This window comes from Anas acuta, chromosome 3, assembly GCF_963932015.1.
Source record: "Anas acuta chromosome 3, bAnaAcu1.1, whole genome shotgun sequence".
In the NCBI taxonomy this organism is placed as follows: Eukaryota; Metazoa; Chordata; class Aves; order Anseriformes; family Anatidae; genus Anas; species Anas acuta.
In genome coordinates, this window is record NC_088981.1 from 18,034,358 (window position 1) to 18,049,342 (window position 14,985).

Consider the following 14,985-nt stretch of genomic DNA (forward strand, 5'->3'; position numbering starts at 1 on the left):
TAGGTATTTACTTTCAAGCACACGTTTAGGTTCTGCTTTAATCTTTATCTGTATAACTAAAATGCTGTTTAAAAAGACTGATTATATGTTTGTTGCTCGGAACAGGAGTAGTGTATGAAATCAGTGGTATTTAATGTGGGGTCATCATACTATAAATCCAACAATTCTAACTAAAACAGGATAGTTTTTAAAAAGTTAATGTATTCTGAATCCCTCTGCAACTTTTATAATTTCTGAAATGCTTTTATCTGCATTAAATATTGAATATGTTTGGTTGTAACTCATTATTGCTCATTTCATCCTAGTTTTTGTGGCCCTGGTTGTATGTAAAATACTGCCGAACTAAATGGAAAAAGCAGGGGAATGTACAGTTTTCCTTGAAGTTCGACAATATAATGAACTTTATTAGGACACTTGTATTTCTAAATAAAGATTCCCTTTTCTGCTTAGATTACTTCATTTGCAAGCTAAGTAGGGAAAAATTTGTCATAAGTGTGCATCTGTTGAAGATTTGGGCTATGGGGAAACTTACTGATTCCTAACTATGCCAAGTGGGTAAGACGTTGGCAGCTAAGGGTGTTTGCAGTGGTAGTGTTACAAAGCTGGGAGATAGCACAGTGGCATTCTGGTGTCTGTCACTTCTTCACCTTGACTGAATTGATTTAATCTCATTCATATGAGGAAGATGGTCAGAAAAGGAAATTATTCTGTGTTGAGGTGAAATGCCTGAGACTTTTCACGTTACGGTTCCGTTTTGAGAAGCCAGCATCTTCTCCATCTAACACTACTGATGATACTGCTTCTGCCTCTCCATCCTCAATGACATGTACTTTCCCCCCCATGCTTTTAAACTGAGCATTTATTAATCCCTGCACAAGTTTCCCACCATCCCTTACCTTATTTTTCGGGGGAGGATAAAGGTTTCTTCAGCGGAAATTACGTGACTTGTTCTGTTTGGGACTGCGTTCCTAGCAAATAGCAAGATATCTGTGTATTTGTGCAAGCACCGTGTATGGCATGTGATATTAGGATGAAATACTTAAAAATAAATAAATCAATAAAATGCCCACAGTGTCTTTAATTAATCCGGTAATATCTTCTATCTTTGAGGTATAAATCAGTAGTACCATGCCACACCTCTATTATAAGAGCTGAATTCACTGTGAACAAGGTCAGCATAGAAGCGAGTTCCTGTACCAGCCGCTTTTAGGCCTCCAGACTGTCAAAGGTGATGGATCAGAAAAGGAATGTGTAGGATGGGCAACAGAACAGTACAGCCCAGGTCTGTCACCTTACTTCTGACAGTTAATCCCATGTGTAATAGCCAAGTTAGATTTGGACAGCTTGGAAGATAGGGGGATGGGGCCCTCTAAACCATCAACGAGTGGAAACCAGTTCAGTTTTGTATCTCAAACTCAAGTGTGTGTGTATATATATATATATATTTATATTTCAAATATTTTCATTACAGTACAGTAAGATGGTAGTGAACACAATATGTTGGAAAAAAATAAGGAATGTAGGTGTTTGGGTCTTTTTTATCCTCGCTACACCTGAGTTTTCTTCAAGGGTCCACCCAAAGCCAAAATACTGCATTCTCGTGGAAAGGGGCAATAATTCATTTCTAGCTCTGTGATGTTCCCTGGAATGCGTCCCCTTGAGGCAAGGATCTCTGGCACAATAAAGTTAATGGGTTTAGGACTTAGATATGGAGCAGTGGCAAGCAAAGAAATTTTCAGACTCTTGGAGTCAAAAATTCTCATGGAATTTCCGAAGAGAAACTGAAGGAGGAACCTGGGGAAAGTGATGGGGAGAAGAGGATGCGATGCAAGAATGAAAGGTGTTGCAACAGTGGAATACGTGGAAGGTTAGACCTGATTTGAAAGAAAAGCAAGAATCTGTTGAAGTGCTGTCATGCAGAAATATCTTTCCCTTTGTCTTCTCCTACTATAATTGTTTCAAACAGTTTATTCTTAGAGAGGCACTTGCAAATCGCAGAGCGTGAGGGCAGCAGTCAGGCCTGGCTTTGCCCTTTCTGGCCCAAAACCACTGCAGAGGTTCTGCAGGAGCAGTGAAATTCTGAAGGATGTGCTACCCAGTCTGAACAGTGAAAGCAAAATAAATCTGCATTTCTAATGCCTGCCTGCTGCATTTCTCCGCAAGGAGTTCCCACCAGGGGGCGACGGGCTAGCCATCTCTCTACTTTAGGGTCAAGCTTAGCTTGCCTAAACTGCTGCTTCCATGGACTTTTTTGGCATTGAAGAGTTTTGAATTAGTAGGACAATAAAAAAATTTAATTACTGTATCCTAGTAAATTGTATAATACAGTTACAACTGCATGGAAGTATGTAGATTGAACGTGAAGCCCATTCAGAATCTACTGTGTTAAATAAAAGTGCTCAGCATTTGTATTCTTTGAAATAACTTAGGATTTATGTGGATTTTCTGATGTGTTCTATTGCAGGTTCTTCAGCAAAAGCACTTGTGAGCTTGAAAGGTAAGCAACTAACGTTATTTACATGTACAAATGAAACAGCCACGCTGACCTTTAGGCGTGCTTAGTTTCTGGCTTCAAAAACTTCAAGAAAATAGCACTGAAAAAGAGTGTTTTTTTTTGTTTGTGTGTTGTTGTTTTTTTTTTTTTTTTGGGGGGGGGGTAAAATATTATTAGTTTTATTTATTATTTATTTACTAGTTTTATTATATATATAGTTCTGTAGTTTGATAATCCTCGGTGGTTGAAACTGTGTATGTTGTGGTGTACTTAGACACTAATCTTCTGGGTGGCGTTCCTGAAGTGTGTTTCTTCTTAAGTACCTTCTTAGGTATCAGGTTTGATGAGAAAATTGATGTAATTTTTTTCTGTCTTGAAGATGAGATAGGAAAAGGATTCTCAGTGAGCTCTAAACATATGACAAAATTTACATTAGGAAGGAAATTCATAATCCCATTGCATTTCCTGTCAGCAAGTTGTAAACTAACTCAAAAATCTTTTTCTTATATCTTTTCTTTGAAATTATTTTCATGCACGTGACATATGAATTTTGAACACAATCTACCCAACGATAAAAAACTCTTAATATATTATAAGTCTTATATTACCCAAGGAAGAAGACATGGTCTGCTGAATCTGTTTTAATTAACATAGCTTGTTTCAGTTAAATTTGTTTGATTTGTTGATGTACGTGCTATTAATTGCTTTTTAAAACTAAGGTATCCAGGTCTGTTAGAGCTTTACCTTCTCCAAGATTCAGTTACAGCCATGATAAAGCTGCCTAGATGCGTGTTCCCCTGTAAGTGGAAATAATGGAAGTAAAGGAGGTTCCTGAAATCTATTTTTTTTTTTTTCAGGAATAATAAAGTTTTGTTTATGTTTCTCCTTGTACTGAAAATTTCTTTCATTTTTTTTAGTTAATGTTCAGAACAATTTAATACAAATATTGAAATATAAAATCCATTTATAGTTGAACCCAAAGAAGACACTGCAAGTAACAAAAGATATATTAGTAGACGATGTTATGCTAGCTTTTGGGTAATAGCTCTGTTAAAACACACGCGCATATGGCTATGTATATTAATGACACAAATTCTTCACAACAGAGGGAAGTTTATCCAATTCGTGGAATGAAAAATATAATTCTCTCCAGAAAACCCCCATTTGGAAGAGCAAGAATGCTGGTTCTGCCATGGAAATGGTAAGAAGCAATAAAAAGCCAACTTTTAGATTGGTTAAATACTGTAAAGTTAATCAAATGTAAGGATCAGAAAATTTGAGAATTCATACTTTTGTAATCTTAGGATGTTAAACTATATCCTTCAAAAGCAGTCTACACAGTTTCAACATGAGATGAAAGCATTATTTTTTTTTTTATAAATTAATAAGCAAACTAACTAAATTGTTGACCTTGTTCAAGAGCGCTCATAATCATTTTCCCTCTCTTTTGTTGAGAAAATGTGTGAAATGTCTGTACTGAATCTACAGACCTTGAACTTAAGAAACTCCATTTCTTATCAACTATTTGCTTTATCTCATGAAATATCTCATTTCTAATTTTGGCTGAGAACTGCTGCATAAGGAAAAGGAAGCAAAAACGTCACAGTGTACTTCTATCATTGCGCCTTCTGCAGGAGAGATTTTAATAAAAATAAAGACATGGTAGGGAAATGTCCTGCAGGGTTCTGAGAGGACTCATAAGGGGACCTTAAGTTAAAGAATGCCCTTGGAGTGGGGGAATGAAAGGTAAAGGCCTTGAAGCCTCCAAGGCTTCCCCCATTGTTTAGGTTGACGGTTTCGACCTCTCTGAAACATTCCATTGTCATGTCTTTCCCCATTGCATCAAGTTCAGGCTTTTCTAGATTATTCTGTACTTCCCCTACCTTACCTAGTTACTTGATTTTTGGTTTGGTTTTGCCAGCAGCAGTATCACACTTGATGCCTTGTTTGTCTACATATATATTACTGTGTGCTCTTTCTGCAACACCCTGGAGAGCATATGAAATGCTCCCTCAACAGCTATGCAGATCTTTCTCCTGTGCTCTTTTGGTGCTGCCTTCTTCCACGATAACTGCAACCAACTTGCCAATTCTCACCTGTTTTTTATTCAAATCACAAGTTGTTTATTATGAACTGCTTGCTTATTTGAAGGGAAGAATTTTGTTTAGAAATTATGGTACTTGCCTGCTCTCCACACAATCAAAATATCTGAGAAGCATCCAGTAAAGCATTAAGCAACGTGACTAACATCTCCTGTGTAGTTTGCTCTGTGATTTTTATCCCCGAAGAGAGAAACTTACACAGAGAAGGTATCTATTTTGGTAGGATTCATATAGGTATATGTATACATATTGCTACGTGCTTATGCTGGAGAACTACAAAGGTCTACAAAATGCAGTTCCAGTGACTAGACCTTTGTGATGGCCCTTACTTCCTGCTGGAGTTCACATTAAGCCATAATATTTGTATGAAAGCTTTGTTAGTCTTCAGGTATGCTACCTGTAGGTATTGAAAATAAGGATTCAAACTTTGAACTTGACTCTGTATTCTGTAGAAAGCTCGGACATGATCAAAGGATAGACATAAAATGATGTTTTAGCAGTGGCACGTGTTGCTGTGATGTGATGTAGTCTTCTATACTAGGTTGAGATCCATGAACACTGGAAGTTTTGCAGCTGTGTTGTACTACCAACTGAAAACTCTTCCCCATATGCCTGACCTGTTCAGTTAAGGTAGATGATGCTTCCTTTCAACACCTGTTCTTTCATTCTGCTGTTAGGCGTCTGTTATCCAGACTGATAAAAGTTCGTTGTTTTGGATAGTTCCTTGGAATAGAATTTAGGAGCTTCCGTTGAGGTTTATAAAACAGTTCACTTGATCTGTACCATAGCCTTAGCATAAGGTTGAAGGAACTTTAATGTTTTGTCTAGGTGGAGTATTTGTGTTTGTGTGTTGGTACGTGGTGTTCATGGGGTCTAGTGCCACCAAGACGTTTGTGAGGAAAAAAAATGTTGTTCTAGAATCAGCGTTTCAAATCTCAGGACCAAAATATAATTGCAAATATTTAAGAGAACCTGACGCCTCATCCTGTAGGCAGAATGCTATGATTAAAAAAAAATTGGAGTTTAGCGATGTAAGAGTTTTTATTGTTGAAATAGGTCTGTGGATTTATTTCCTTGCTCAAAAGTTAGAATAGTTCTGACCTTTTTTTTAATGATGATGGTTTGTCAAGGACAGCAGAGATATTATAAAAGAAATGAGAAGATGCAATTGAAATCTAATGTTGTTTTTAAGATCTAATAAATCTAAAAGAAGAGAACTCAATGCATTTATGTGCAGAGAGAAAAACAGCATCCAGCAAAATTAACATGATAAACTAATTACTATGCTAATATGCTGTGGGCACAGTTTGGTTCCCTTGCCAGCGTGTGTCACTTTTCTGTTTGTAAAGTATACAAGGAATAGGAGTTTCCTTCTGTGTGCTGAATGTGCTTAGGTGTCTAGCGCATATATGGCACTGCTGTTACTTAAATACACTTAAATACAGCAGTGTAATTATGTTTATAAAATATACAGTGTAACTTTCAGTAAGAAAGATGCACTTCCCTGGGAAAGCTCCAGCTGCTCTGGTGGCACAGGACAGATCAATTTCTTGCTACTGCTAATTAATTCAATTGGGAGTATCTATTTTCAAACATACATTTAAGAATTACATTTAATAAGTTTGTGACTGACTAAAGTAAGTGCATATTGGTGATGTTTTACTTTGTTGTGTTGATTTATTTTGTTTCTGATTGCAGTTAAGGGCTGGCTTATCTTTGTCATCAGTATTCTTCATGTTTGGGTGCTACAGATTTCATACCCATGTGGTTTGCATACAATTTGTAGCATTTCCACCATTTCTACTGAAAGAAGCAAAATCTGCATTTATTTGGCCTTTACTCATCACTTTTGTTAATATTTTGAATTACGAGGAATGCTACGTAGTGCAGTCATGGAGTTCTACAGGGGAGAGACATCTCAGCTACAGCTGGCTCCTGTGCTGGGCCACAAAGTCTTTGCTGAAGGGAAAGCTTCCTGCTTTTAGCACTAATAGCCAGTCTAGCCAGACGTAGGTTACTGTTTTGTCCTTGTTGAAAGCTCTTTTTTTTCTGTTGTTGTTATTGTAGGGTTAAATGTTGTGGAATAACTAAACAGAAGTGGTTGAAAAGGGGAAGACAATCATGACATATATTTGCAATATGATTTCTCATTTTCAGTCAGCCTTCTCTTTGAGCTATAATGTCTTACCACCACACAAGTAAATTTTAGCATAAATTCTAAATTCTTTTCTTATCTGATATTTTTATATAACTTACTCAAGCTACACTTTCTTCAGGCATTAGCTTCTTAGCATTTTGCAGCGTAGGCATTTTCAGTGAGTTTTAAATTAAAAAAAAAGAAAATTAGATTCCTAAGAAGTTCTTGAAAGAAATTTTATATAAAGCTAATGTTTTTACTGGAAACATACCAAAACACAGTTTGAATAAACATTTTTACCCCAAATTTAGAACAAACTGCTTGAGAGATGTGCTTATAAACAAGTACTATTTTAAGCTTTGATACACAAGTTTTTTGACACCTAACTTCTCTGGAAACAAGTGAGAGTCACATTCTAAATTCTTTTGTGGAACTGAGCCAGCAGTACAGCAATGGATTATAGTTATCATTGGAAAGCCCAGAATCTTAAATTCCTTCCTCTCTTCTCTCAGCCCTTAGGTTTGTAACTGCTAGGAGGCACTGTTTATTGTGTACCATGTGCCTTAAATCCAGTAGGTGGCAAGAGAAAACACGTTCCATTTCTATCACTGTGAATTCTGTGCATGTACAGAGAAATCAGTGTTTTTTTCTTGTAATTCATTCTTAATTTTGATACATGCAGCCCTTCAGAAATTCAAAACGGAGTCGACTCTTCTGTGAAGATGATGACAGACAAATAAACACAAGGTCACCCAAAAGAAATCAGAAGGTTGCGATGGTTCCACAGGTACCTACATGTATGCAGATATTTTTTTACCAAAAAGGGGAACAAGCCTATCTGTGTTAGCGGAAGATTAGAATATATTTGTTTTTCAAGTTGCATTACCAGTTTATGAATATGCCTGTGAGGAAAGCTGTTGCTAGGAGTAAGCCACAATTCAAAACAGATTTGTATTTTTTTTCCTCACAACTGGGGTACTAAGTTTATTTGTGAGAGTACTTGTTCTTTTTGATCCTGGACATAAGCATACAGAGCTGGAAAGCAGTCCATAATTGCCTGTCTTGCTCCTGTGAACAATCGTATTCTGTAATCTGCACAAACTTTTTCCACTTCAGTTAAAAACTGACTACAGTTCTTCCACAAACTAACTACACCATTTAGAAGGCTGCTGTAGAACTTTGTGTTCCAATAGCTAGGAACTAGCTTTAGATTAGTAGCCAAAATGTATTCATGGCCATCTGCACCTTCTTGATCCTGTAACAATTCTGTCCTCTGCTTCAAACAGCTTGGTTTTCTATTCTTCTCCTTGGCTGTCTACTCCTTGGTATAGCATGAAAGAGCAGCAGTAATTTTTCTCACCCTTTATTTGCTATGTTAGACAGGGCAACATCTCTTTGTCTCAAAGAATTGACTCTAATACCTTTATCATCCAAATCACTTCTCTGTATGTACCATCACCTTATGAGCCTGGATTTGCCACAGTGAAAAGACAGTATTGGAATATTGGTCGTACTTCCTTTCTGAACTGTAGTGTGTAGTGTAGAATAGGGAGGACTTGGCAATTGCTGTTTTGCAGGGTCTGTTTTGTTACACAGGAGGACCGAGGCATTTTTCTCTTTTGCTACTATGATTTCTTAACAGTAGAAAGGCCTGGATAATGTCCTAAGCCCAGTTAGTTTGTACTTAAATGTCTGGTTCAGGATGTCCTGTGGATTGCTAGATAAACCTGTGTGAGTGACTGCAGTTACTGTAGCCCACAGATCTTGCCATTGTGCTAGGCTTTGTTTCCTGAAGCAGAAGAAAGTGGAACTGTATCTAGAAGGCAGTAGTTAAGTGCAGCAGGAGCCAACAAGATGGCAACTGTATGCTTTATTCTATTATTGCTGCTACTAAATGTCATTTTTGAGCATTTAGACAAGGATAACAACAAGTTATGGCATGGGGACCCAGTTAAACTAATATTCTCAAAAAACCGTTGCTTTTTCAAGTAAGTTTTCCTATCAGTTAAGACAGCCATCCCTGCGAGGAAATTACAGAATTATTTTTCTGCAGTCTTGTTTAAACACAGCATTGTGTAGTATGCATGTGATCTAAGACAAATGTTTTGGGGTTTATAAAATAGCTTTCAAACTTAGTTAAAAATTGATTATGTCCATGCTAGGTACTCTTCCATTTTATAAAAAGGTGACACTCTGCTCAGGGCTTTGACTTGATTACATCAAATTAGTAAGAGAGGAATCACTAGTGCAAATGAGGGAGTTGGCGTTGCTGGCATTTGAGTCACCAAATCACACATGCCAACTTGAGACAACATTCAGTGGTGCCTCAAACATTTGAGGTCTGTGTGCAGTTAGTGCCAATACTGTTGTTACTAATAATGTGGTTTCACTGCTGGAAAATGTTTCCCTTAGAAGAGCTTCGTGTAGAGATAATTTATATTGATCCTGTTAAAGTTTGCCATCTGTTTGGATTGCATTGCAGTAAGGACAATTGTAGATCTGCAACACAAAAAATTGTAATGAAACAATACATGCAATTAAGATATAACAGTTATTAATATATGAACTTTTATTAAAAAATAGTTTAACAATTTGAATATTGAAGAATATTAGACCATGTTTAACTGTTTCCTTTATTTTACTGTATAGAAGTTTAATACAACAATGCCAACGCCAGACAAGAAGGTGTCACAGAAGATTGGTTTACGGCTTCGTAACCTGCTCAAACTTCCTAAAGCTCACAAGTGGTGCATATACGAATGGTTCTATTCAAATATAGATAAGTATGTATTCTTTATATAAGTATTTTATTAGTGTAAAAACAAGTAATTTTCTGAAGTTGAGCTACAATTTTCCATGTACTGGTTAAACATGCCAAAGTTTATTCTTAAATTTTTAGATCTTGAAAATTATTTTATTGTTTGTTTGTTTGTTTTTATAATGAGCAACCTAGTTGGGTAGCTCTTTTAGTCTTCAATGGAACATCTTCCTTCATGGAAATATTTTCCTTTTTATGATCTCTGCCTCTACCAAATAGAAGATTTTATTCATATACTTTTACCTTCTGAAGCCTGAAGTTATCAGAACACTTCAGCTTTTTTGAACCCTTGGGTCAGTGGTACACAATGGAGATGGAAAGGAGACTGCTTCTTTGCAAAATGCTGCTTCCCTAAAAGTTAAACATTTTTATCTTGTGTATTTATTTCCCATTACCCTGTTTTTACTGTGATCACCAACAGGGTGCTGGGTTATGACTATTCAGGTCACCACTACATGTCGGAATCTTTCTTGGATCACCTAATCTGTAGCTCTCAGGTTGTTTCCACAGTCTATATTTCAGTATTTTGGTACTTGTTCTCTTAACACCAGTGTAGCAAGGTGGTATGAATTGTTTGAAAGAACCATTTTAATTTAGTCCCTAATCACATAAAAACTAAAAATTCTAAAATGTAAAAATTGGTTGACTATTATATGAAACGCTAACATTCAATACTCTGAAGGATGGCTTCAGAGTTAACGAGCATTCTTTTTCCAGAACCTATTCATAATGAAATACTGTTCTTTTTTCCTATTTTAATCAGGATAACTGTAGCTTCAGCAGGCAGTCATAGCAACAGAAGAACATTTTAGGATATGTTTACCTCAAGCAGAAAAATTGCATGTTCATTTTAGTTTGTTTATAATTCTTCTGTGGAAGTTCTTTTGAATTAATTAGTCTTTACGTAATTTTTTTCCCTTGGTCTTATTTGGAAAACAAACAAACAAAAACATTATTCCTAGTAGTAATTTCAATATCTGATGCTTATAATTTTGATATTTATAACAGTCCAAGAACTTTTTTTTTCTCAAATAATTGTCTGTGGAGCTCTAGGTCTATCAGTAAACTAAAACTTGTGTTTAGCAGGTGACTCTAAAAAACCATTTTGATAGTTACCTCACATTACTGGTATGATTATGTTAAGATATTACTATGGTATAGCTTACTAAGAAAGTACATGTACATATCTGCAGAAGAAAAACTGATTTATGTTGTGAGTGATACGATCTAAACAATATGAAGCATAGAAGAGTTTAAAGCATAGAGCTGTAAGCTGACAAAATACGGCGCTCTCTATAAAGCTCAACGTATTTTAATCAAATCTTATCCTCAGTTGACATCATCTATTTAAACGCCATATGCCTGCTATAAGTTTTTAAAATATTTTAATCTTTCAAACTATCATCTGATTATATATCATCTCTGATCATAGACCCTCCCTGAACCAGATACAGCTGTAGCTTGCTTACACCACATAGCAGACCTTCCAGTGTTATCAATAGGTTTATAGTTCGCCTGTTTAAAGTCGTGATAGTTTTTTTTTTTAAAAAATCAAATACAGTTTCTTTCTCTTAAAAAAAAAAAAAGTCAGTCTTTACAACTTTCCTTGAAGTCTAATGTTAAAGACACTAAAACTGGATAAAAAAATGAAAATAAAACCTTTATACACTTATCTTTTGCTTGAGTGCCACTGATCATCCTTAGCAGTTTACTTTCATTTCATGACACAGTGGCAGATCCTTTTACTGTAAAAATATTCTCTTCCATTCATGCCTGAGTTTCCTTATCTCCATGAACCTTCCCTCTCTCCTGACACCCAACACATTCAGTTGAAAGTGGTGTTGCTTCCAAGATCCTCTCTGTTCTGGGATATTTCCCTCTAAAACCCCAGTACCCTGTAGAGAATAGAGGAAAGTGGCTTTTCCTCGGATGCAGTTATTCTCTTGTTCTTACCAGGTGAGATTTATTTCACTTGCTATGGTCTTTAATCATCAACCTGCTATTAGGCCAGCATATCCATTGCTGCTCCCTTGTCTCCTCAGCCCAAGAAGAATGTGGTACTACAAAGTAAAAGACCTTCATAGAACATAAGGTATATTGTTGTGTTATGACAGGTCATAGCATCAAAGAAAAATTCATAACTTGTGTAGGTAGTGTCACTTCTGTAATAGTGATCCTCTGCTTTATCATGGAGCCATGGTGTGATGGAATAAATATCTCCTGTATAGCTACTGACAGTGACAAGTTGGCTCAATTTCCTGTATTTTTGGAACCCTCTGTTGAGAATCTGGTTTATAATTGAATGGATTTATGAAAAGGGTACTATTTTTCTATTCCTCAGTATTGCCTTGCACCTATTGTCCTTTCCTTTACTCTTAATACCTCACCATATGTTTATGGTTTCCTTTAGTGGGTTGCAGTACTTTCATGACACTTCATTGGCTTTGCTGAAGTTTCTTTTGATGTTTCAACAGACCACTATTTGAAGGAGATAATGATTTCTGTGTATGCCTGAAAGAATCTTTTCCAAACTTGAAAACCAGAAAATTGACAAGAGTAGAGTGGGGAAAAATCAGACGATTGATGGGAAAGCCACGGAGGTAATTTTCTCCCCGTCCCTCCCTCTCCCTTTCCCTCTCTCTTTCTCTTCAGTCAATGATTACATGTAGTTTTCATGTTACCCGAACTGTTCTTTTTTAAATTATTTTGCATGCAGGTAGTAAAGCTCAATAATAGCTGAGTGTAGAATAACATTTTATTGAAATGATGTTCTCTGAGTGTGCACGATGCTTCCCACCCCTGACCCCCCTCCCATTCCTTGTGTGTGTGCGTTCAGTCCATGCAGTTGTGATGAGCCTGTACTTTAAACGTTCTCCTCCCATCCTAGGTAACTTGAGTGTTCAAGCTGGGCTATGTTGAAATTATTACTGTCTTCCATGTTGCATTGCTTCCTGGCATGAAGCCAGGCCAATTTTCCACTACGTGTTTTTTGGATATAACTAGCTCTTTGTGGGGAGAACAAATGCATGTTTTCTTCTCATTTTTTTATTATTTTTTAAACCACTTTTTAGATTCTCAGCTTTCCCTGGCTGCCAAAACAGGAGTGAGGAAAGTCACCCATATAATACTGAACATCATAGTCAAGAATCCAGAGTTGAATGAAAAGCATAGTTTTTTTTCTCTGATTAAGAATTCTTAGATTTTAAACCCAATGATTCAGTTCAGTCTTTTCATGGAATCTGTACAATTTAGGATAGAGAAGAGAAAGCTCAGGAGGGATCCCATCTGTGTGTACAAATCCCTCAGGAAAGGTGAGAGGACAGGCTCTTTTCAGTGATGTCTAGAGACAGGGTAAGAAGCAGTGGGCACAAACTGAAACACAGGAGGGTGCTGTCTGAATGTAAGGAATCAGATTTTTACTGTTAGGGTGATTGAGCACTGTAACAGGTTGACGAGAGAAGCTGTGGAGTTTCCCACCTTGGAGTTACTCAAAGGCCATTTGGATGCGGTCATGAGCAGCCTGCTCTCAGTGTCCCTGTTTGAACAGGGGAGTTGGACCAAGTAACTTCCAAAGATCCCTTTCAATCTCAACCAGTCTATGATTCCCTAAATTCTGAAAGTTCAGGATGAGCAAGTAGTGTTTAGGTAAGAAAAGATTGGTTTATTTATATGAATTACTAAAAATGAAAACTGAAGCACTGAATCAATTTCATAGGTCACTGTATCGAGTCAGATTGTATTTTGTCTGATGGAGGCTATTTAATCTTACATGGCCATTTAATCTTACATGGCTTTACATAATTATAAACACTACTCCATGGAGGGCAGCACAGCCACCTTAAAAATGGCTCCTTTTGGAAAGGTGTTCATATCATTTAAGCTTAATTGTGAGTTTTTAGTTCTTCTATCATTACGCTTCCCACTGAGAGGGAGCTGTTGTAGCTGGAGCTTAAATCATCATTTATTCATATTCATTTGACTTTTGCCAAAAGTACCACTGTATTGTAGATGTATATACTTTTTTTGTTGTTGTTGTTAAGCTGTCGTATAGTCTTTTTTTTTTTTTTTTTTAAAAGAGAGCCTCATGTTTAAGAAGCCACAGTTCTAGATGGTCAGGAAGTTTTTGCATCAATTCTAAACTACAGGCACTTGACTGGATGGAGAGTCTGGTTTTGTTAACCAAAAGGTTATGTGATTGCTTTTTGTCAGCCTCAAATAGGCATTTGTTTGTTTTTCATTTCTTTAATAATTAAAAAAATACTGGCAACGTTTTTCAAGATCTCTGGAGAGGTCCTTGGGCTCAGTTATAACAGGTTTTGAATGATCTAAATCAGTTGAATGCTTTTTCAAGACAGTTTTCGTCTAGCTCTAGAGCAAAGTCTTCTGACATTACTATTCTGTTAGAAATGTCTTGTCTGCTCTCAGTCATATGCAAGTAAGCCAAATTCCATGGCCATACTAATATCTTCCCAGGAGGGAGGAAAAAACATACAACATATTACATTCACAGTGTTAATGGCAGAGAGAATAATAGTATCTCTGTGTGATAGCTGTGCACATGGTTGTCTTTTTTCTTCTTCTTCCATTTTGTGTTAAATATATTGTAATATTTTCTTATGTCTGCTGCTACTTTAAATGTCCTATCACACCAGCAACAGTGTGGTTGGTTGGCACAACAGTATTCTTCCTGCGAGCCTGCAAAGCTTGTAAGATTCCAGTAGACTCTGGGGAAAGATATACTCCAAGAAAAGGAAGAGGTAATAGTTAGTCTTGTCTACTCTATATAAATTTCAGTGGGGTTGTGAAATAGGAATGGGTGTGAATTAAGCTCAGATATGCCTGTCCTGACATTGTATGATGGTGATGATTCCCATGTTTAAACTTCTGTGACCAAACTAGAAGCCTAAAAGAGTGTTCAACCTCTTAAATAAGTCTATGGAAAACTAAAGAGGTTGCACTGTGATCTCTGCCATAGTTTTCACCTTCATTTTTTTTTTTTAGGAGTGGTACAAAGATGAGAGGACCTTTTTTAAGGACATTTTGAGGGAGAAGGACTTGGAGATTTCTTTGAACATGAGGCAGAAGTACATTGTAAATACTTTCTACCTCCATGACCCACAGCATTTGGGAGTCTCTTTGAGAACATCTGGGCTAGTAGTGAAACATTCCTAATGTTTATGTTGTAGGGTCTTCAGTGTTGTTGATTACGTCTATTCTTTTTTTCCTCCCTTATTTTTGTCTTGCTGTGATTAGTCACTTTGTTCTCCTCAATGGAATTGAAATACCCTGACCTGCATTTTGATACTTAATATCTAGAGCACATGACAAGCCCTATCTCACACTTGTTCCTCTCCAGTAGTAAATACAGAGCAAATAATGTCTTTAAATAGGAATATTCAAATAAGCTTTGCATAAATCCCCCAACCACCATATA

At 36.6% G+C, this 14,985-nt stretch overlaps 1 protein-coding gene across 3 annotated transcripts in view; it reads left to right on the top strand.

The window, feature by feature from the left end:
* LIN9 (lin-9 DREAM MuvB core complex component) overlaps positions 1-14,985 on the top strand; it is a 39,424-nt gene that overhangs the window by 8,207 nt on the left and 16,232 nt on the right. Inside the window, exons 2-6 of one of the 3 annotated variants that reach the window (XM_068675935.1) lie at positions 2,465-2,497; positions 3,601-3,695; positions 7,416-7,520; positions 9,383-9,516; positions 12,026-12,151. In XM_068675935.1, the coding sequence (XP_068532036.1) occupies positions 2,465-2,497; positions 3,601-3,695; positions 7,416-7,520; positions 9,383-9,516; positions 12,026-12,151 (493 nt within the window). Of the gene's footprint in view, positions 1-2,464; positions 2,498-3,600; positions 3,696-7,413; positions 7,531-9,382; positions 9,517-12,025; positions 12,152-14,985 lie in introns of those variants that run through there. The other 2 variants (XM_068675936.1, XM_068675937.1) reach the window with 2 other exon arrangements.